The 23,728-nt window shown below is 49.6% G+C and overlaps 1 protein-coding gene across 1 annotated transcript; it reads right to left on the minus strand.

Moving 5' to 3' along the window:
• Positions 1-3,458: 3,458 nt before the first annotated feature.
• On the minus strand, positions 3,459-17,334 carry FAM3D (FAM3 metabolism regulating signaling molecule D). The gene is made up of 9 exons (XM_077822150.1): positions 17,322-17,334; positions 15,499-15,606; positions 14,719-14,739; positions 13,516-13,639; positions 12,958-13,016; positions 8,308-8,358; positions 5,416-5,500; positions 4,610-4,736; positions 3,459-3,548 (listed from the first exon to the last, which is right to left on the minus strand). The coding sequence occupies exons 1-9, from the start codon at positions 17,332-17,334 to the stop codon at positions 3,459-3,461; spliced, it is 678 nt and encodes a 225-aa protein (XP_077678276.1).
• Positions 17,335-23,728: the final 6,394 nt, after the last annotated feature.

Consider the following 23,728-nt stretch of genomic DNA (forward strand, 5'->3'; position numbering starts at 1 on the left):
TGCAAGCTCAGATGTGGTCATTTGAAATGAGAACACAAGGTTATTTTATCCCAGTTACAATTCATCCACCCTTGTGCTGCCTGATCTGGCCCCCCAGCTCCGCAGTGTGACTCTCCCCAAAAACGAGCCGGTTAGCATCCTTGGTTAAAAATTTTATTAGAGACTCAAAAAATCCCAAACTCCCCATTGTTCAGCTATTTGATATTCCTAGAACCAGAGACCCTGTATAAAGTAGATAATTTATTTCTGATAAATGTCTGAAAGCAAGAAACCCGCATCCCTGCGTGTGTGACGTAGAAGAGCAAACCCACCCCCGGCAATGATTCTGGACTCTCTGGACTCCCCACACTCGCCCTGTGAGCTGCTGGGACACTTGAGCAGGTACAACCCCAGTGACAGGCAGTAAAGCCTCTCTGGCTGGCGGGAATCAAACCCAGGGAACGCCGACAAAAGACGTCACACGCAACAACTTCCCCAGCCTCCCTGCTGGCAAGGGGAGGGGAGAGAGGCACTCCAGTGAGCCCTGGGGCCCCGGCAGTGCCCAGTACTTTGTCCCAAGGCTGATGGTCCAAGTGGGACAACCAGGATAGGGCCCCCGTTGTGCTGGATGCTGTCCATAGAGTAAAAGTTGGCCCCTGCCTGCCACAAAGCCCTTTCAAGCTGAGGCCCTGATTCTTGCAAAGACATGCACATGAAGGTAACTTTGCACATAGTGCAAACTGTCCCATCGGACTCAACGGTCCATTGACTTCATCATTGGCCCATTGACTTCACTGGGAGTTCTGCTGTCTGGATTATGGCTCCTTCAGGCGCTAATAATCTAAAATGTTGACTTCACCCTCTGGCATGCAGGTATCCTGCAGAAACACCCTCTGGCGTGCGAGCAGGTGCACTGACTGGGATCTGAATGACAGGACTGGGTACCATATATTGGAAGGCATCATCTTGCCCTGAGAAAACTATTTGAACATAAACAACGAGGGGTCCTTCTGGCACCTTAGAGACTGTAGCGAGGCAAGACTCACTGCTGCAGCGCCTCCCGCTGGTCATCCTGGGAATGAGCTCTCCAGCCTCTGGAGCGCCCTCTGCAGGCTGGTGTCCTGCTTGCTTGCAGGTCCTGTGTCCCTCCCGGACCCCCTCTACATCAGAGTTCTGCCCCCTGAACTACCCCTGCAGTCTAGGTCTCCCCTCCCTGGGGAATCCCCACCTTCTATCTCCACCTTGCTTCAGTGGCTACTGCCAGTCCCCATCTAGCTCCTGCTCACTGGGGCAGGCTGCAGTCTGTAAACCACTCATCATCGGCAAGGGGGGTTTGGACCTGCTGCCTTTGCCTATCCGTGGGCTGCCCCTCTGCAACCCCAGTACCTGCTTTAGGCCTTCAGCAAGGCCTGTAGGCTGGGAGTTTTCTAGCCTGGATTGCCCCAGCTCCTTTGGCCTTTCCCTAGCCCTGCTCCACTCTGGGTACCCTGCTGAGGTCCCAAGCAGCCAGGCCCATCTCTCTCCACTGCTAGAGAGAGACTGCCTGAGTTCCTGGCTCACAGCCTTTTATAGCTCCAGCTCCAGCCTGATTGGGGCGAGGCCCCAGCTGTGGCTGCTTCCCTGTCAGCCTAGTCTTTGGCTCCCAGCCCCAGTCCTCTCCCAGGGCTAGCTGTAACCTTTCAGGCCCGGAGTGGGTGACGACCCCACTACAGAGACTAACAAATTTATTTGGGCATAAGCTTTCGTGGGCTAAAACCCACTTCATCAGATGCACGGAGTGAAAAATACAGTAAGCAGTATATATATTATAGCACCTACTGTATTTTTCACTCCATGCATCTGATGAAGTGGGTTTTAGCCCATGAAAGCTTATGCCCAAATAAATTTGGTAGTCTCTAAGTTGCCAAAAGGACTCCTTGGTGTTTTCACTGATACAGACTAACATGGCTACCCCTCTGAAACCTATTTGAAGATAGAATGTTAAAATGTTATATAGTTTCATAGAGTGTAAGACCAGAAGGCACCATTGGGCCATCTCCTCTGACCTCCTGCACATCATAGGCCAGAGAATTGCACTCACTGACCCCTGTATTGAGCCCAGTGACTTTAGTTAGGCTAAAGGAGTAAATTCGTCAGGAGACTAAACTGTTGGGTGCCACAGGCAGGGTAAAGGAGGGACCATGGCGTCACCAGTGCCTGAGGCTACTGCAATGGTGGGGAATTGATTAGGTGACACATGGCCAGATGATCCAAGCAGGTGATCCAGCCCCAGGCTTCAGAGGAAGGCGAAACCCACCACCCATGGTCCCTGCCAAACTGAGCTGGGGTGAAATTCCTTCCTGACCACAGATCTGGGGATCAATCTGACCCTGCACATGTGAGCCAGATTCACCAGCCAGGCAGCCAAGAAAGAGGATTTGCTGGACCACCTGACCTCTGGTGCACCCTGCCCTGTGTCCTGACTCTGGCTGTGCCCAATCTCTGATGCTTCAGAGGAAGGAGAGAAAAAAAAAATCTCAGAACACACCAGTCCAACAGTTCACTGGGCAGAAAGCTCCCTTCCTGACCACTGTAAGTGACCGGCTATAGCCCTGAAGCATGAGATTTGATTACAGTTATTCTCATAATGCAGAACTGCAGGTGTTACAAGCATGCTGAGGGCAGAGCAGGGCTTCCTGGCCTCCCCGTGGCCCATGAAGGAAGGGAACGAACAGGGGGAGTCATAGATTCCCACATTCCAAGGCCACCATGACATCCACCCCTCCCACGCCCCCCAAAGGCTTTAGAATTTCTCCTAGAAGCTGGGTTAAAGTGTATACTTAAAAAAGATATAAAAGCTTGTCTCAAAGACTCCAAGTGACAGCGAGCGCACCACCTCCCCAGCAAGCTGTTCCGATGTTTAATCTCTCGTCTTGCTAGGAAATGGCATCTTATTTCAAGGTTGAATTGATCTAACCTCAACTTCCAGCCACTGGATTTTGTTCTGCCTTTGTCAGCCAGGCTGAGAAGCCCCCTGCCTGCTGATCTCTTTTCTTGGCAACAATGTGGGAGGATTTAACTGGGAATATCACTTTTAACAACTCAAGAAGCAGAAGCTGAAGCAATTTCTTCCCAAGTGGGGTTATTGGGGCACTTATTGTTTTGAGACAGACAGAAAAATTAAATGCCTGGTATTGAGACTGCTGCCTTCACCTCAACATGTGCCGTATTAATATAATAAAGCAGCATGCTGGAAGATTAGACATTTGCTGTGACTTCATTGCCGGTGTAGTATACCATAGCCTACATGGTTTTAAAGCAGTGTTTAGACACCCTTATAAGTTGGCTGGTGATTTGAAAACAGCCAGTTGGCTTGTGCTGTCACGGAGCTGGGATCAGTTCATATGCTGGATTCAGCTGGAAATGCCGTCTTCCAGCCAAACAGGAACGTATTGTTAAATAAGGCTGGATGTGGGCGTTGTTCTGACTTCAGCACACTGTTAATCCATCTTCTTTGGGAGACAGCCTTCCATTTCCAGAACTTCCGGCCAGCCGTCATATTTGTTTTTTGCCGCTTCATTTTTTAAGTGCTTTGGAGGGGGAAAAATGAAATAAAGCAGAGGGTTTGGCAAGGGCAGAAGTGAATGTCAGATTTACAAGACGACAGATAATCAGTATAATGTGGGTATAATGTCATCTCCCCTGCATGCATTGTCAGCATGGCTTGGAACATGGATGTTCAGCCCTGCAGCACAGAGCTCTACCGCTTGAGCTAAAGGAGAAGCTCCATTAGCTGGTAGTGGTAGTAGGCTGTTGTCCTTTAGTGGACCTGCCATTTAGTTAGTGAATTGTATATGCAAGATGAAGGGTACATTTTCAGCAGACAGTGCAGAAAGTTCAGGTGCTTACCACTTAGGGTATAAAGATTATGCCATTACAGAATTATCAACCCAGTTCTGACTCTATACATTTTTGACCACACATGCAAAAGCAGCACCAGTGTGTGCTGGAAGGAGCAGAGGTGGCTCCAGGCTCCCATCTGCCAATGCAGACTGTCTGTGCGGGAGCAGCACAAGACTGCATGGAGAGGGGAATACATAGGAGATGGTCATGTCTTGGGGCACACAGGACATGTCTCTGCTGCTGCACAGTTGCGGTCACTGGGAGGCCTGTGCAGTGGCTTCTCAATTGGTGGCTTTGGAGAAAGCTGGAATTAGGACAGAAGCATTTTGCCTCACACGTTCTCTATGGCCCAGGCTTCTCCAGTGCACGTGTGTGAAGAGTGCCCCACTGGAGGTCAGCCCCGTGCAGCGTCTCAGCGTGGGGCACAGGAACTGGGCTGCAGAAGGGGACGTTTGATTTGTCCGTTTGCATGCGAGGCCTGGCAGGTTCCTCCAGTTCCGTGCGGCTGTACAGCAGTGCAAGGGAACAGAGGGCAAGCTTTGGATTTGCCTGTGTGTGCCACATGGTCTCGCTGAACTATGGCCAGAGCCAGGCACTTGCCAGGCTTTAAAAAAAAAAAAAAGAATTTGTCCGAGTCAAACGAATGCCTGCAGGAGACAGGACAGCCTGAATGGTAGCAGCTCAGGCAGAAGTGGCCCTACTACTAACCAAGGCCACAGGCTTCCTCTTGGGGGAGAGGGGAAAATACCTGTTCATAGGGGCTTTTATCCTTGAGCCCTTTTGCACCCACGAAAGTCCAGTTGTCTCGGAAGGCCAGCTTGCTCGCGTGGCTACTTCCCAGGTTGGTGAGTAACGTCCGTGCTTCATCGTTCAGCCTAGGAGAAAAAGGGAGAACAGGAGAGCTGGGTAGCAACTCCCTCACCCTCTCAAGGGAAGCCTGCACTGCCGTTCCAGCCAGGTTCCAGATCGGTGCGACGCGCGCACCAGCATAGTGCTGAGTCTTCCCGTTGGGCATTACGCAACTCGACAAACAGCTGTCACCTATTTGTTCTTTCATCTTCTCCTCTGGGGGAGAAGTGTGTGCCGGGGAGTGCTGGGTTTGGAGTTTTTAAAACCATATCATTATAATTTTTATAATAATTGGGTAATGTACCTGTTGTGATATGTTTGGTATAGATGGCAGGTCAAAGAAATGTGCCTTGCACTTGGGGAAGAAGGTGGGGAGGTTCATGATGGTCCAGAGCTCCTGGGGGACATTCAGTGCAGCTTCCTGAGCACTGGTATAATGCGTAACGTGTTCTCCGTCTGACACATGGTGACTGGCAAGCAGACAGCTGCATTCTGCATCGTCTGAGGTTTCTGAATGGTCTCAAGGGGTAGCTCCCTGTAGAGCACATTATCTTAATCCAGTTTTGATTGCAATGCAAGGACTGTCTGTATGGACTTGGGGTCTGATCCTGCTCCCCCAGAACCGAACGAGAGATTTGCCATTGACTTTGTGGGTGAAGGACTGGCCCTTGGAAATCAAACATCACTTCCTTGGATTATACTTACTTTGTTGCTGGATCATCGTAGGAGGCAACTATCACTATAGTGCCACTTTGGATTGCTTTCAGGAAGTCCAGTAACTGATTGATATCTGGTAAAGAAAAGAAAATCAACGGAAACATTCTGCTAAAAGACCTGGTACCCAGCCACAACCAGTTTCCCAACAGATGTTGCACAGGGATAGTGGCTCAGCATAAGCACTACGTCCTTCAGTCCTGGGAGAGTCCTCAGCGTGAATTGCAGAGGAGAATTTCACCCATAGAGTACAACAGCATTTTCCAAGTCAGACTGAATTCGCAGCACACTGACGTTAAGAGAACAGACCTGTTTCAGACGATAGACAGCAATGTAACTTCTACACAATTACACTTGCCTGGCATAACATGCATACTGGTTTCATTTAATCATGCTTTATGTTAGAAAAAAACTGCACAGAGATCTTACTGCAATGAACTTTAAGTTATTTGACTAGCTACTCGGATACTGAGGTCCTGACCGTATGGAAAGGCTATGGTTTTTGAAAGATGGCGTCTGTCTTCCACTAATAATTTCCTTTCCAATTATTCTCCTTTGGGTTTCCCTGGTGAGCCAAATGAGCCCATTTCTGTAAAGTATTATTTATAGCTTTCCTATCCAACATGGTTTAAATCAAAGTTCATCACACAGCATCATTTAGGCTAATTAATAAAATACCTCCTTGCTGATCAATCAGCCAAAAGCGATTGGGCTAAACTCATTAGGATCAAAGACAACTGCCACCTCACATACCCACTGGGCTGTTCCATGGAGTGGCTTAATGACCGGGCCTCAGATACACAACAACTGTGCATAGAATGTTCTGCCTCGGGGAGAACTGTTCAGCTGAAAATTAATTTCTCCACATTTTGGCGTAGGATCGGAGCAGGTGCCGAATGCCCCCTCAGCACCTTTTAACTTCAATGGGTTCGAAGGCAGTCCCCAATTTGCAGACGGTCCCTTGCACTTTGCAGGATTGGGCCCTTTGCACCATGTGCAGAGTTAATTTCTCCCACGGCCATGGTATGGAAAGCCGTCTTTGCCAGCAAAACTAGTGGAAGCAGGTATCAGGCATCTATTATTAATGTTTGCTCAGTAACGATGGAATTCCATTTCACTAGCATGAGTCTGGTGGGAGCAATGGAAATGAAGATTAATGGCACATGGAACTAAACGCATAGCTCGGGATCCTGATCCTGCAATCGGATACACCTAGGTGCAACGGTCTGATCCAATTGCATGTTTGCAGCCCTAGTTAGCTACATAAAATTGGATGCAGATTAGCTAGCACTTTGAGACTCCATTGCAGCCGTTACCGGTACCCACTGTAGTCACTTGAGATTCTTCAGTGTAAGGCTCTGTCTAGGGACCTGCGGAGAACTGCAGCTTCTGGACTGACAATGCCTGGGGCAATGACAATGACAATGCTGCGCAGCAAACGTTCAGCCGGTGCACAGCCACCGCCGGGGTAGGAGGGCATAAAGAGCTCTTGGGCAGAACGGGTCTAATCCTGTACACGGCTGAGCACCCAGACGTCCAGGACGGCTGAGGGTGCTTTGCAGCTCACAGGAAACACTGAGCCCTTAGCCCCGGAAAGCGACAGTCATCCTGTGCAGAAGGCCCGAAACAAGCCCTAAGAGCCAGTTAAGCCCCTGTGAGGGCTCGAGTGGTTCCTGAGCCTAGCGCTGCCTCTCCGCACAGGTGAATTGCACTCGCAGAGCATAAGTGACTTGTCCATCTGTTCTTTCCACATCGGTTTCAAATTAAACATCTAGGGCCACATCCTCAGCTGGTGTAACCTGGTGTATCTCCACTGTTGTTAACAGTCCCACGCTGATTGACACCAGCTGAGGGTCTGGCCCCGCAGTGCCCAATCCTGCCCTCTGCTGCCTGCAATAGGGTAGCAGAGGTGTACCCGCATGCAGAATTTGGCCTCTTGGATACTGGAAGGTGGAATAATCATGCTGGAAAGCCAAGAGTGCGATGGCAGTTAAGGCATTTCCCCCTATCAGACTGCAGGTTGGAGGGTTCTCTGGCTGGAAGACACTGAGCAATGACATTCCTAATGGAGAACAGCTCCATGGAGATCCTTGGGGAGTTCAGCATACAACCTACGGATGAGCTTTCTTACAGAGCTAACACCACGTACTCTGCACTTTGTGATCGGCCAACTGCTAGATACACGTTTCAGAAGGGCTGGCATCTGGGCACTGTAGTATCTACACGACACAAAATGTGGGCCCAGTACTGTCCCATTCACTCACAAGAGGCATCCCATTAAAACTTGCAGAATAATTAATGTGAGCAGAGCGAGGGGGATTTCTATAGGAAGTTAAAGACTGTTTTTTAAAAACATGCTTTTGGATGGATGTGATTAATGCAGAAAGCGACTTAGCATCCATACATTGAATCTGTAATTTACTCTGTGATAGGAGGGGAAGAAAAGAAGCTACATAAAACAAGATTGCCAAACCCCAGTGTTCAGAAACCATGAGTCAGGTCTCATTGGTTTAATAATCACAATACTTCAAAAATAATAAATATGGATCTTTTTATGCGCCTTGTTTATTGAGACATTAGGGGGCACGTTTTCAAGCTTTTCTCCACAGCCATGAGGGCCAGAAATGTCCTTTTTAAAAAAAAAAAATAAAACCCAAGAGTCTCATTTAATAACATGATTCCAGGAGTAGGGGCTTAAGGAAAACACCAAACAGAAATAGCAAGAGTTGGCAGCACTGCTTAGGTCCATTTCATTTTACTAGTGAGTAAACAGACGAGAAGGTAGAAGGAGCTAGTTATCAATACTGCTTGCAATTCTCTGGATCTTACTATAAAAGTGAAGTGCTGGTAGATGCTGAGTGTTTAGGGAAAGCAAAGCCCTACCTCCAGAATACATGTCGAAGACGTCGGTTTTCATGAGCTGGCCATTTGTTCCTAAAGTGGGAAATGAAATAGCGCAATTACTTTCGAAACTGTAAGCTTTGTGACAGAAATGCATTGTTTAGTCCTTCTGTTCAGCTCATGCATCCAGGGGAATATGTGCAGAATTGCTCCTTGGTGCAATCCTGCACTTTGTAGAGGACACGGTGCCTATGACTGGAACTATGGGATTAGCACAACGATCTAGTAGTGGGGAAAGGATCTAGTGCTGTTGAATGAGCGGAGCTGCTAAAATAAGTGACACCAGGCTGAATGGCCATCAGTTCATTTTAGGTCCCAGTCCAGCAAAAGGGACCAACTAGAACATATCCTTGTGCCACCAGCAGAGGAGGCTCAATGGAGCTCCAGAATGGTCTGAGCTGGTGGATCCGATTGCAGGATTGGGACCATAATGTGGAATGAAAACATTAAATCAGGCAATGGCAGCACCCCCCGATCCCAGGGAGAGGGGCCCGAGCTGCCAAAGAGAGAAATGACACCAGCAGAAGGAAAGCGTGGAGCGCTGATCTCACACAATTCCGTAATGAAAAGCTCAATGTGGATTGTCCCAGGCTTGTGTGAGCTATTCCTAGGAATTCCTGAGTGCTAAATTCACACCCCACAGAGTCCGTCAATCTGCAGCGATGCTGCTGATAAATGACAGTGAAGGTTTGCATTCTAAAAAGAGCAGAGTACGTTGGAGGAATGCAAGGTTCCCTAAGACCAACCCCCTACGTTAAACCCTTGGCCTCCTCAGTGGACCCACTTCGGCTCTGACACCCATGCAGCCTCCTGACATCTGTGGGGCTAGGTGGATGTGTGGGCAGATTTTGACAATCTGTGGTGTCTGTAGCCAGGCTCAGGAGCAGCTGGGGTGTCTCCATCTCCGACTTTATCACACCGCTGCCCACTCTCCCAGTCGGGCAGGAGCAAACTAGAATTGGCAGGAACTGAACGCTCTTGGACAGTCTCACGCCATGCCCCTCGGAGACTCCAGAGGCTGCCCGCTAACCCGCTCGGTGCATTGGAGTGCCGAGGTGTGACACGCAGGTGGCAGGCTGTGCAGTCACTGATAATATCATCCCATGCTGATGGGGAGGTCCATTCACTGTTAGATCTCTCTGCCTGGGTCTGCGGGATGCAGGGGAAGGGCCCAGGAGTCTCCTCGCCCCACTTCTGATGCAGCAGGGGGCTGGGCACAGTCTGTTTGGGGACGGGAGACTCTGGAGCAGCTGCGCGTCAACAGCACTCCCAGCCTCCCCAGTGGGGGAGGAGAGGAGAGGGCCACGAGCTCACATCTCCATCCACATGGCCTGGGGGCAGGAGGAGAGGAAGAAGGGTAGGCTGTGGGCGGTCAAAAGCATGTGCAAATGTCCCTCTCCTGGACACTCCCCTGGCATCCCAGGCCAGCCAATCAGATGTGTTAGCCAGGATCCCGTGAGGGGTCCCCAGGGCAGGTCAGCCCTGCTGCTCCCTCAGACACCGGCTGCATTGGTTTCCAGCACAGGAGAATGCTACTCAGTGCCCGAACCTCACAGTGTAACGTAACTCTGGTCCTACTGACCTGTGCTGGGGCTGGGACAACAGACCAGCTCTTCCCAAGTGGTGATCTCCTGCCGGCGGCCGTGCTTTGCCCTGCTTGCCATGGGCCACCCTGTCCCCATTAAACTCCCAGCCTAGCCACCAGAACAAGGGGAGTGGTTGTGAGCCACATAGCGGCCGTACTGGAAATGGTCTTTCCTTAAGAACATAAGAACGGCCATATTGGGTCAGACCAAAGGTCCATCTAGCCCAGTAACCTGTCTTCTGATAGTGAGCAATGCCAGGTGCCCCAGAGGGAATGAACAGAACAGGTAATCATCCAGTGATCCATCCCCTCGCCCATTCCCAGCTTCTGGTAAACAGAGGCTAGGGACACCATCCCTGCCCATCCTGGCTAGTAGCCATTGATGGACCTATCCTCCATGAATTTATCTAGTTCTTTTTTTGAACGCTGTTATAGTTCTGGCCTTCACAACCTCCTCTGGCAAGGAGTTCTACAGATTGACTGTGTGTTGTGTGAAGAAATTCTTCCTTTTGTTTATTTTAAACGTGCTGCCTATTCATTTCATTGGGTGACCCCTAGTTCTTGTGTTATCAGAAGGAGTAAATAACACATCCTTATTTACTTTCTCCACACCAGGCATGATTTTATAGATCTTGTCATATCCCCCCTTAGTTGTCTCTTTTCCAAGCTGAAAAGTCCCAATCTTATTAATCTCTCCTCATATGGCGACGCTCCATACCCCTAATAATTTTTGTTGCCCTTTTCTGAACCTTTTCTAATTCCAATATATATTCTTAGAGACGGGCAACCACATCTGCAAGCAGTATTCAAGATGTGGGCGTACCATGGATTTCTATAGAGGCAATATGATATTTTCTGTCTTATTATCTATCCCTTTCTTAATGATTCCCAACACTCTGTTAGCTTTTTTGATGGCCTCTGCAAATTGAGTGGATGTTTCCAGAGAACTATCCAGAATGACTCCAAGATCTCTCTTGAGTGGTAACAGCTAATTTAGACCCCATCACTTCATATGTATAGTTGGGATTCTGTTTTCTGATGTGCATTACTTTGCATTTATCAACATTGAATTTCATCACCCTAAGGGGTGCCATGTTATGTCCATTTTGTTGCCATCAGCCAGTTTTGTGAGATCCCTTTGTAACTCTTCACAGTCTGCTTTGGACTTAACTATCTTGAGTAGTTTTGTATCATCTGTAAATTTTGCCCCCTCGCTGTTTACCCTTTTTCCAGATAATTTATGAATATGTTGAATAGGACTGGTCCCAGTACAGACTCCTGGGGGACACCACTATTTAACTATGTCCATTCTGAAAACTGACCATTTATTCCTACCCTTTGTTTCCTATCTTTTAACCAGTTACTAATCCATGAGAGAACCTTCCCTCTTATCCCATGACAGCTTACTTTGCTTAAGAGCCTTTGGTGAGGGACTTTGTCAAAGGCTTTCTGAAAATCTAAGTAGACTACATCCACTGGATCCCTCTGATCCACATGCTTGTTGACCCCCTCAAAGAATTCTAGTAGATTGGTGAGGCATGATTTCCCTTTACAAAAACCATATTGATTCTTTCCCAACAAATTATGTTCATTATGTTCACTGCCATAGTATGGAAAGCTGTCTTTGCCAGCAAAACCAATGGAAGCAGGCATCTATTATTAATGTTTGCTCAGTAACTATGGAATTCCATTTCACTAGCATGAGTTTTGTGGGAGCAATGGAAATGAAGATTAATGGCACATGGAACTAAACGCATAGCTCAGAATCCTGATCCTGCAATCGGATACACCTAGGTTCACCCCGGGCCCCTTTCACTGCTGCATTACCCTCGTCTCCTGCCTGCACAGCTGCACTGGTTGCAATAGAACCACCCGGGCAGAGTAACAGTGGGGCCCCTGGGGTCTCTCTTTCTACCGGAGACGTTCTCTGATAATCGGCCTTTTGTCAGATTAACTTCAAGCTGCCAAGCTGAGCTCCCATTGCGGGGACATGGCAGCTCCTTCATGCCGGAGCTGGGCCCTTTCCCTGAAATGCCGACCAGAGAATTCAGTTCTCGGGTTAAGGATGCCAGTGAGCAGAGAGACAAAGCTACAGTGTCTTTTATCGTCTGTCCCAGTGGCTTATGCCCCAGCTCCTGCTAAATGGGTTCCTAAGGGGTGCCATGTTATGTCCAGCAGTAGGAGAGACTCAGAGCAAACCTACTGATACTTGACCACCTTCCATTAACTCTGCCAAGGCACTGCTTGCTGAGCCCGCTTTCCTCCCTGTGGGGGAGCTACCTGGTTAAAGCTCTGTGCTTTTTGTGGGGATTGCTATTTAAACCCTGAGCTGTGTTAACACCCATTGAGCTCTGAACCTCCCAGCTATTTTCTCATTGCCACCGTATCTTTCTGGAGATCGGCAGGATGAGGGACTTGGCTCTGTTCAGTGCCCAGCCAGCAGTGTCAGTCTGTGTTTCTGGGGCCTGTGCCAAATTCGGCATGGGGCCAGTGATTTTGCCCACTCTGGGAAACTCAGCAGGGGGTGCTGGGACTAACAGGGAGAGTACAAAGAAAAGTTAAATGACGAGGGAGGTTTTACTCCAGGAATCAATATGTTTTTGGTCAGCAGCCAATAAGAGGCCAAACCCTGAGGTCCCTGCTCCAGCAAGACTAGATGAAAATGGAGTGAATGCTGTTCAACAGGAGTTTGCCCGACTAAGGACTTCCGGAGTGGGCCCAATAATGCTACTTAATGCTCTGCAATGCAAGAGTCAGATCTTCACCTGGTGTGAGCTGAAGTCACTGGACCTGGGCTGACCTCTACTAACTGGGATCTGGCCCTCTATTTGCTGGGCAAGCATTAGTTAATTGAGAGACAGCCGACTCATAATTAAATAGGTAACTAGCTATAAACCTAGAGCCCAAGGAGTCATTACTGATCAGTTACTCATGGAGGTGAGCAGCTGCCCAAATGCATCAAAAAGGCTGGGGCTGCAGCCCTGCAGTCGGTGCGGGACAGGGCACCCTGTGTAAAAAGGAGAATGATTCCCACTCCGAGAACTCACCGTTTACTAGTGCGATGTTTAACCCTCTGCCAACGTTGCTCTTCACGCCACTCATGATACTGGAAATAAAGCGCAGAGAATAAAATGGCAAGTAGCATCATCCTAGCAATGTCCGTGCAAAGGAAAGAGCCCAGCATGGCCATTTGAAAAGGGCGTCCGCAGGGTTTGGTTTAGGCCAGCTGCAATGTCCATGAACACAGCAGCAGGGAGACCTGTTTTCAAAGGGGTTTCAACCCCATTTGTGCCTGTGCCCATCACCATTGCCACCCAGCAGGCTTTCTTCTCCTGTTCTGCGAGCAGGTGCCGTCCCCAGGTTCCCCCCACACACAGCCCACATACTATGTAGCGTCCAAACTTGTCCCTTGCCTGAGTCTGCTTTTGTCAAGCAAAGAAATTAACAACATGACAAAGAGCAGCTGAATCCCTCTCCCCAGGCTTGGCTGCTGCTAAGATTCCTCCCTCACGGCTGCTCAGCCAACCCCTCCAAGTCCTCTCCCGAGAGAGTCCTTCCTACCTCCAGTGTAACATGGTGTTTTGGTGTGCTACTTCAGTACTTACATCGTATTTTCAAAGCACATCGAAGGCCCAACAACATTGGCTGCTCCACTCATGACTTTAAAGGCAAATGAGTTTTCGGGACAACTTTTTTGGTTACCACACTTGTTTCGTGGGGGTTGGGTCTCTGAAGGGAATGAAGAGCAGACTGTAAATTGCACTGCATTGCACAGGCAGCCTGTGAGGGTTTTCAATACATGGGCCAAATCCTGAGGGGACTGACTCAGTTTCTCTAGACACCAGAGGGAGTTTGCATCTAACCTGAGCAGAGATTTCAGTGTTTGGGGCACTGGGTGAAATTCATCCCTGCACAGTTGTGTGTGTGTGTGTGTGTGTGTGTGGGGAGGGTGGGGGGGAGGGCGGGGTGTCACCTTGGCAGAGCACCACACGAGTTTATTGTTCCGATATTGGCACTCAACCATTCTGGGCAGAAAAGGGAGTCTGAAATAACTGCAGCATCTCTCAGGAAAGAGACGGACTGGGGTAAGCTCCAGTAGCCAGTGAAATGGAAGTTGCTGAGCAAAAGGCTCATTTAGCCGAGTCCCTTGAAAGTTTAACGAGGAATCAGTGTATCAGTGGAGGGGGATCAGTGTATCAGTGGAGGGGGATCAGTGTATCAGTGGAGGGGGTGAATCAGGCAGGGCCTGGCACAGGCGTGTGTGATGCTGGTTCAGAGTGAATCGTTTGCCATCGCTAGCAGAGTGCAGCGTCCAGAAGGGGTTTGTCCCGCCCCAGTCAGCGGCTGTCTCAGCAGGCAGGTGAGTCCCAGACACAGCATCCATCGAGTGGAGACTGCTGCTCTCACTGCGTGCAGTCGCACCTGGGACCCTCGTCTAACTTCTGGCATCGCATGGGCCGGAGAACCTCGCCCAGTGATTCCTGCGTCCAGCCCAGCACCTCGCTGTGAGCCACAGCGCATCTTTCGGAAAGACACCGAGCCTCGAGCTGGCGTGCTTGGGAAGGCTCGCCTTGGAGGGGGCCGCTTGACATCAATACGGGGGGGCAGAACTGGGGCCTTGGTGTGACTCTCTGACAACAAGTCAGGCCCCAGGGATGAACTCCTGGCCTCACAGGAGTCACCAGTAAAACTCCCAGGCCCTTCAGCGGGGCAGGATTTCACCCCTTGCCTCCCTCGTTCTGCCAGCACTTCTCAGAGCTCCGTGCGGCTCCAGCATGGTACAAGTGACATGAGAACGGTATACTCACTGGGCAGGTCGGGGCCGGCACCTGGAGAGACACAAACAACAGCATTACACTTCTGAGACATCTTGCCCTTTTGCCGAGTCGAACGAGAGACTGGACAGCAAAGGAAGTGATTGGAGGAGGAAGGCGGGTGTCTGGCTAAACAAGCCTAACCCACCGTTCTGGATTAACGGGGTCGGCTGGGGAGACCCACCGCTTCATAGAAATACATACATGAGTCTAAATGAGAAAAGATGATTTATCATGGACTAACTGACCGGGCGCCATGGATGCAGAGCCAGTAAGTGCAGGGGCAAACATCTATGCCCCAAGCCGGAACATCTACACAGCTCTTTATAGCCCTGCAATGCCAGTCCCACAAGCCCCAGTCAGTGGACCCAGGCTCTGAGACTTGCTGTCACAGGTCTTTTTCTGCTGTGTGGACATACCCTGTGTGCCTAGCCCATGGCCCAGGGCCCCATGTGGGCATTAAATGGCGCAGAGTTGGAGGACTCGGTGAAGGTGAGCTAACTGGGCAAGCAGGATGGAGAGTACGCTGCCCATGCAGACCCACTGCAGAGATGGATGCGAGATCTTACGGTGCCATTCCCGTGCCCTGAGTAAATGGGTTCTGTGGAGGGGATATTGGGCAGAATACCCCATCTCACCAGAGGCAGGACCACGAGAGCTGATAGGATCAGTATTGCCACAAATGACACATCCCATGGAGCCACCTATTTCCTCCCAGGGGAAGCCTTGGATGTATTCCAGGCTGGCCCCAGCAGTCCTGGTAAATCACCGTACCCAGCCAGCTCCGCAGACTGACGACCTTCCAGCCGGTGTTGAAGTACGTCTGTACAAAGAGCCAGGTGGTGCCCAGTGAGAACATCACAGTTGCTATCCGGATCAGCCCTGCAATGGGAGAGAGAGACAAGCGTGGTAAGTCGCAGCGCTCTGGAGAGTGAAGCAGCTCAGCCCCGAGCTCATTTCCCGCCACTTGCCAGGGACCACGGGTCACTCTCAGAGAAGGACGCAAGTTCCTGGCAGAATTCTCCTCCGATCTATGGAGAAGTAAAACGTGACTCTCTTTTTTTAGCTGCCCGAGAGCCCCCCTGCAGTCGGAGCCATGGGGGCAGACCCCTGCCCCCACACAGAGCCCCTTTGATGTGGCCCTGCACTGGTGCAGACATCCACCCCCGTGGAGCCGGGGCCCAAGTAATTACCAGCATTGGGGTTAGGTAGGCCATCAGCGCCAACCCTGTGCCTGTTGTTTGGCTGTGCTTGCCCTCCACGTCCCGGGTCCTAGAGCACAATGCTGCAGAGGGCTAGCCAAGCAGCGTTCATCAGCCAGTTCCCATGCAGCTGCAGAGGGAGAAGGCAAGAGAAGAGACAACCAATACCCCTGACAGCTGCATGGGAAAAAGAGCAGGTACTGCCAGATCCCCTATGGCAGAGGGGCAGGAAGGCGGGGAAGGGAGTTCTGCTCATCCCCCCTGAGGCGAAGGGATGGGGGTGCTGTAAAGGTGGGGTTCTCCGGCAACAGCAACGTCACTATATGTGGGTTCCACTTAGCTATGAGCCCGAACCGCAACGCCTAGAGCCAACCCTCTTCAGAGCTCAGGGGTGTTCGGAGTTTGGGGCACGGCCCTCGCTGGCTCCAGTGGGTTTGCTTAATGGGGCCTGCATGCAGCAAGAAATTGAGTGGTGAGAGCACGAGACTGGGAGTCACGTTCTGCCACTGGCCCACTGTGCGACTCTGGGCAAGCCGCTTGGCCTACCTGTGCCTCAGTTTCCCATTCTTACATACAAATAATATGGGCCTCAAGGGGCTTAGCCCGAGTTACTGGGGCTGGGTTCGATGCGCTGGGTGGAGCTGCTGGTTTGTGCTATGCAGGAGGTCAGTCTAGAGCAGTGCTTCTCAAGCTATCGGATGTGGGGGACTGGCAATTTTTCCCCAATGTGCGCGCAGACCAACAGCTGATGGCTCGCGGACTGGCACCGGTCTGCGGACCACCACTTTGAGTAGCACTGGTCTAGATCATCATAATGTTTCTTCTGGCCTTAAAAATCTTTGGCTCTATTAATGAATGTTTCTATAGTGCTTTGAGGTCTGTGGGCAAAAGATGCTACATAACTGCAAAGCATCTCTGAGGCGTTCAAAAGCCATGTAAATCCAAGTCCTTCTTGAGTTCCCAGAGCTGGGAGCCTCCTGACTTCCCCACCTAGTGACTAGCTCCCGTTGAACAGCTGTTAATGTAAATCTGATTGGTGTTTGGTTTTAAAGCAACGGTCAGTGGAGGACAATGCTCTTTCCCTGCCTTGGAAACATGATTGGAGAAAACATTTATATTGCATGTGAATGGCTCTTATGGAACCAAGAACCTCTCCACAGTCATCTCTTCCCCAGGCTGGAGGGATTTCACTGGAAAAAAGACAACAGGCTGAACTGTATAAAAGTTCTTCAGAAAAAGGCTGCACACTTATTGACACGTTGATCCTTTCCTACCACTCTGGCTGGACGCGGTAATTTAGAGGTCTTCAGGCGAATGAGAAACAGGCCCAAAGAATAGGAACAAAGAGCATTTTTTATAATCATTATAAAAGACAAATATCCTCTCGCCTCTTACCTGTCAACCTCATTGTAGTGCTCAGGTACAGTGGAATCTGGGGTGTAATCAAAGATCACAGGTCAACCTGCTGAAACAGAAAAAATATCTTGAAATGTAACTGTCCTCCAGCAAACCCAGGTAAGCGGTAGATTAAAGAGCTTACTTGCTGCGTAACGCTGCTAGAGCACCACAGAAGTATCCCATTTTACATATTTATCCCCAGACTGGATTTAGCTGCCATGGCTCTTGTAGAGCTAGTACAAGTCATTTTTACAATTTGCAGAATTTTTATAATTTTGGGTCCAATTGTATGACACCAGCAGACATTGTTTTAAACTTACTTCATTTTTAAGACCACCCTTGGCTACTCACCACTTATTCTTTGGACCCACCAGTAATGTTTTACGTTCTACTTCAAAATGGATCAATTTTTTTTTCTATCTGTTGCCGATTATAATAAGAATAATGAGTTTTGAAATTACTTGAAAATTGGATAGCATATTCTTTATTACAGAATATTTTAAATCATAGTTTTGTTTCATTTCATAGCTGGATAATGCAAAGCACATTTCTAATCCTAAAGCGTGCTAAGCACCAGGTGGGGACATGGCAAGGCTTGACCTTGACAGGTTAGGGAAAGTTTATTGTCACAAGTCAATACCGTCAAAGAAACCACAGTACCTGAATAACTGAAAATAGTAACAAGCAAATGTTACATGCTCATATAGATCTCCATTCTTTGCATCACATATTTGATACTTTTTTTTGGCTACACACCCGAAATGGGAATTATAACTGTAACAGTTATTAAAGTTCATTAGGATAATTTCTAATGTAAATAAAGACACAGGACCAAATTCGATTCTTACGTGCCCTGGGGTGGCACCAGAAGTCTGCCAAGCACTTTGGATTTACAGTGGAGTAAGATCAGAGTTTGTCCCACAGGATGAGAGTTTATCTAGCCTTACTCAGACATAATCCCATTGACTTTTCTGGGAGTTTTGCCTACATAGGGACAGAGCATGGACTATCTGTCTACTCTTATAAGCCCTCACTACCATTCTCTTTGAGCACCTTCAGGCCACAATGAATCGGACTGTCTGACCAAATCTAACCCCTTAGCAGTGGTAAAAGGAAGTGGGAAAGGGGACATTTACCTCTTGTGCTGCTGCCTATCCCCAGGCTGCTGCTTCTGATCTGACACACACACTGCAGGTGACTGTGGAGGATGGATCCCTTACCGCAGTTCCCGCTTTACCACTTGTGATTGCTCTGGAGCTGGGAGGCTAATTTTAACGGCTCGACACACGCCCCCAGCTCTGCTTAGTTCAGCCTTAAAGGAGCAAATGCTACTTTTGTTAGCTCTTCCTTGGAAAATTTCACACCCGAGCTGTGCTGGGTTCGGTGCCTCCTGCCTGTCGGGCACAGAATGAACGCTGCTGCCAGGCTGCGGTGGAAGGAGAGTGCATTTTGCTTTTATATAAAGATGGAAGAAAAAAGATCCTTCCCTCGAGTCTCTCCCTTTTCTCCACTGACCCTCCCATAACCAGATTGACAGGTCATGTAATCACTGGGTCAAAGAGTTAATGGCAAACCATCTCCCGGATCTTTCTTTTCCTGCTCAGACTCGGACAATAGTTCCATAGTTGTGCAAGGGCTGAGTGTCACCTCAGTCCTCAGGCTGGTACTGCCAGTGTCTCCAGCCCCGCAAAGTGGGTGTGGAGGGGCATGGCCTGGCCCCTCTCTCTGCACCCCACAGAGGGGCATGCATGCCCTGACTGCAAGCCGGTGAGCGCCCAGAGACGCTGTGGCTCCTTGAAGCTCGTTGCCCCTCTGGCCTCCAGCTGGGCGGATGCAGCTCCACTGCCCCCCTCCCAAAGTGGCTGAGCGCCTACAAGTGCCATCCAGCCCTCAGAGCATGTATGACATGATTCTGCTTGCATCCCAAAGTGCTTTTTTAAGAGCTGACGGTGCCTCCCAGAAACCAGCCTGTCCAGGACTCCACCCCATGGGCCTTTGCTGCATTCCTGCAGGAGATCAGTGCGGGGCTGGAGTGCCCCACCAATGCACAATCAGATCCCAGAGAAGGAACTTACGTCTTGCCCAGGGAGAGTGGAGATGAGCTGGAGGGAAAGATATGCCCTGCCTTATTGGCCCAGCAGGTCTGCCAAAGCCAGCAATGAACTCAGACCGCCCGGCCAGCCGAGTGCCTTACCCATAAGACCCTGCATTTAGGATGGGCAAGTTCTTATACTCTTAGCAAATTATTGCCCCTTCTCCCCAAGTCTCTGCTAAGCCAAAGGGTTTCAACCAGATTACAAGGCTGTACTGGTTTTACTTTTACTTCATGCGAATATTGAAGTATGCCAAGGAAGAGTTAATGACCCCGGGCTTACCAGCCCAAGCCATGATGTGGGATAAAAGATTGGCCTTCTTTTCCTTAGCTGCATTTTAAAGGAGCTCCAAAGCTTGCTCTCTGTGTGGTTGCTTCACATCTAGGTTTATTATTAACGTGATAAATAGTTGCTAAGCAATGTATTGCCAGTTAGCAGCATCGTGGGTTTTTCTGACCCCAGAAGCCCTTATTTACAAGAGATAATATTCTGGCAGTTAATTTACTCCAGGGAAATATTGTTCATGCCCCAGCCACTGACCTTGATTGTATGAATCAAGGAAAACAGGGGCCAAAGTCAATTTTTTTTCCTTTTCGGCCAGTATTGAGGTTGTAGGTATTTCTCTGGGTTGGCGTGAACGTAAGAGACACATTCCTCTCTACAGCTTCAACGTCCAAGGAAAGAAAAAGTAGGAAATTCCATCCTGACTTGTTTTACTGGAGTCCTGTTATAATGTGAGAAACTAAGAAACTGGAGAACTGCCCCCGTAGATCCATCTCTGATTCCCAGTAAAGGCTAGACAGTGGAGACTGAAGGGACTTTGCCAGATTTTAGCTGGCTGCCTATTCTTAGCATGTCCACAAGATGATCCTTTAGCTGCGGTCCAGCCATTTAGGACCATTTACAATCAGGGGTTCTCAAACTTCATTGCACTGTAACCCCCTTCGGACAACAGAAATACTACACAACCCCAGGAGGGGGGACCGAAGCCTGAGCCTGCCCGAGCCCTACCATGTCAGGTGGGGGGGTTGAAGCCGAAGCCCGAGCTCCACTGGTCCCAGGCGGTGGGGCTTGGGCTTCGGCCTGGGCCCCAGCAAGTCTAATGTCAGCCCTGGTGACCCCATTAAAATGGGGTCACGACTCACAGTTTGAGAACCCCGATGCAGAACCTCCTGCATCTTACAGGCAACAAACCTGCAGCCAGTGCTTCCTGCATCCAGCCCAGCAACGTGGGCTTGAACTAGAGCATAGAGATGTCTGAGCTGGATGCTGGAGAATTTGGAATAGAATGACAAAGAACAATTCCTCAGGTTCCCGGCTGGAACTGCCGTTCCCTGACCAAGGGTCAGATTGCTGAAAGCCTGAAACAAACGTCTCAGCCTGTCTTCCGCACCGCTATTAACGTCTGTGTACTTTCACCCAGCCAGTTATCCGGGATCTCGAGCTCCAAGGGCCAAGACTTAACCTCATGAATAATCCTGCCTTTCTCGGGGAGCTGCACTGATTTCAAACGCACCCAGGAGCTGGCTGAGTCAAGCCCTTTGGGCGAAGCGTAAGGGACTTGCAAATGGACAGCTGTAAGGATATCAATGGCAACCACCGTATGTGCGGGGGAGTTACCAGACCAGCCCCTCTCCAGAATGGCTCTGTTCGTGGGAGTCCGCCTGCTCTGTCTGCCAGCGGCGATAAACTCGCGCACATGAGAAGAGAACCAGGCCCGCACTGCAGCCGCCAGCCACAGCCAGGCCAGGAAGAAGAAGAGGGGGTTATGGGGCAGGAGCGTCAGCCCGAGCTGCCCAGCTCCTCTCCTGGCTTGGAGACTCCATCCATTGCTCTGGCACTGGGCCCAGCTTTCTGCAGGTCACTGGGCAGGTGGCCCTTTGCTGAGGGGCCAATGGACACCGAGGACTCCCCTGCACTACAGCCTCAGGCCCAGCACGGCCGCGGCTACTTGTCAGCCAGCCGAACGAGGTCCCTGGCAAGTGCATCCTCAGGCTGTAGAGGCTGCGACTCCCTCCTGCTGTGCCTGGGGCAAAGGCATGAGAAAGGAGGAGACCTACAGCCTCCACCTTCTTGTGGCACCACCATGGTCCCCGGCACGCAGCAGAACGAGAGTGGCCGAGAGTCACAGGAATAGCACCTAGGCCTGGCGACTGCTACGGAAACCATGAACGGCCAGACCTGCTCTGCAGGGCCTCCGCCTCCTTCCCTCTCTGCTGCGGCGCCTCGCTCTCCCCCGACTCCAATTCAGACGAGTCTGGGAACACAGCGTGTGCTTCCTCCACCTTCTGCCTTTCCGAGCTCTGGGCTCCCACCCTGCCCAGCCGCGAGTGCAACACCTGGGACTGAGTCACCAGATCTCCGTGCTCTGCCAGGAGGAGCATGAAGCCAGGGAGTCAGATGGGGGCGGGGAGTGGGGGCTCCACCCTCCCAGAGCACTGCCAGATTTCGGGCCATGCAGCCTTTTCTGCGATGATGTGAGGGAGGGGGTGTTAGGATACAGATATTCAGGCCTGTCTGCAAAGGCCTGTACGCTAAGAATTTAGGGGTATTCTTATCACTTGACTAGTTAGAGGTATAAAAGAAAGAATCAAAATCACTGTCTGCCGGTGTAAGGGCCTTCTCTCACTGTGACAGTCTGAGGCCCTGTTCTTAGGCTAAGGCCTTTGGCTAAGCAGCAGAGGCAGCCATAAGCTGGGAAGCGACCGGTCACCTCCTCACATCCCAAACTAGTCACATTGAAAGAAGGTGTTATTGGGCTGTTACGAATACAATCCTGTCCTGATAACGCCTATGGCCTCCAGAGAAAGGGAAGTGCCTAGAAGATGTAAAAGGAAATTGAGGTTGATAGTTTTCTGTCTGATAAGAACTCACTTATCAATAGACACAGCTGGGAAACTCTTATGTCTTTATAGATGTAGTTGTGAAATCCCCACTTCTGTATTGTTTTGTCATTATAGTTCCCACTTTGCTATTGTTTATTGGCACGGTCTCTGTCTGGTTCTGTGATTGTTTCTGTCTGCTGTATAATTAATTTTGCTGGGTGTAAATTAATTAAGGTGATGGGATATAATTGGTTAGCTAATCATGTTACAATATGTTAGGATTGGTTAGTTAAATTTCAGTAGAATGATTGGTTAAGGTATAGCTAAGAATATTACTATATAATTAGGGGCAAACAGGAAGTTGGGATTCGAAAATAAGGAAAAAGGAACTTGTATTTAAGCTTGCTGGAAGTTCACCCCAATAAACATCGAATTGTTTGCACCTTCAGACTTCGGGTATTGTTGCTCTCTGTTCATGCGAGAAGGACCAGGGAATTGGGAGAGTGAAGGAATAAGCTCTCTAACGGGGGATCTCCGTGAGCAGATCCTGTGGAGATTTCCTCTCCCTGCTGTGAGTATTGCCATAAGCCAGGAGGCTGCTGGCACCAGGAACATAAAACAGGGGATGGAACCTTGAAAATCCATGTGCTTGTTTTCACACCACTATCCCTAGCAATGAAAGAAACCAGGAAAGGGAGATACAGAAAATATAAGGATGTAGGATGGAAGGGACCTCCTGGGCCATCAAGTTCAATTCCCTGCTGTCACAGGCAACCTCATCCCATCATCCTCTTCATAAAATTATCAAGCTCCATCTTCAAACGAATTAGGAATTCAGTCAGGGGAAGGAGTGTTTCCAAGAAGGCTTTTTTCCCAGCATTTCCCCTTTGCACTGGCAGCGGCTTCACCCCCAACCAAACCCCATTCTAACTGGCCCCAAATCCCACCTTAACAGGAAGAGAACCACTCCCAGGAAGGCTCTTTCAAAATAATCTACAGAACCAATTGCTTCCTCCCCTTGCCCAGCTTTTATCCATCACACAATGTGTATTCATCTATACTCTTGTTGATTTTGTGCCAGGGTATGCAGAGAGATAAATGGCATATAAGCCAATAAACAGTACATCTTTCAGCAAGTCATTTACTTGTTTGTGCCATTTGTCTCTGATGTAACCCCAAATGAAACTCATTGGATCAAATCTGCCCCGATGAAATCCCCAGCACTTCACTGCAATATCCCAGGGATCATTTCATCCCACTATTTCTGTGATGTTCCCTTTTAATTGTGTGGATTGATTTTGGAAGATCCACTGAAAAGCAATGGAAGAGGAAGCAACTAGCCAGAGAGAGAGTAGAAAGGAAGAAGTTGTGGAAGACGGTGGGGGGTGAAATGTACAGATTGTTTGGCTCAACAATTAAACCCTTTCCAAGAACAAATCGATTTCTTAATAAACATTATCCAGGCAACACTTTTCCTCCTTTACAG

Source organism: Eretmochelys imbricata, chromosome 7 (genome assembly GCF_965152235.1).
Source record: "Eretmochelys imbricata isolate rEreImb1 chromosome 7, rEreImb1.hap1, whole genome shotgun sequence".
Classification (NCBI taxonomy): domain Eukaryota; kingdom Metazoa; phylum Chordata; order Testudines; family Cheloniidae; genus Eretmochelys; species Eretmochelys imbricata.

Coding starts and splice junctions, on each gene's coding strand:
- FAM3D (XM_077822150.1), bottom strand. Junction 13,017..13,515: donor ATGTGCTTTGAAAATACGAT/GTAAGTACTGAA, acceptor CTTTATTTCCAG/TATCATGAGTGGCGTGAAGA. Junction 8,359..12,957: donor AAACATCGCACTAGTAAACG/GTGAGTTCTCGG, acceptor TTCCCACTTTAG/GAACAAATGGCCAGCTCATG.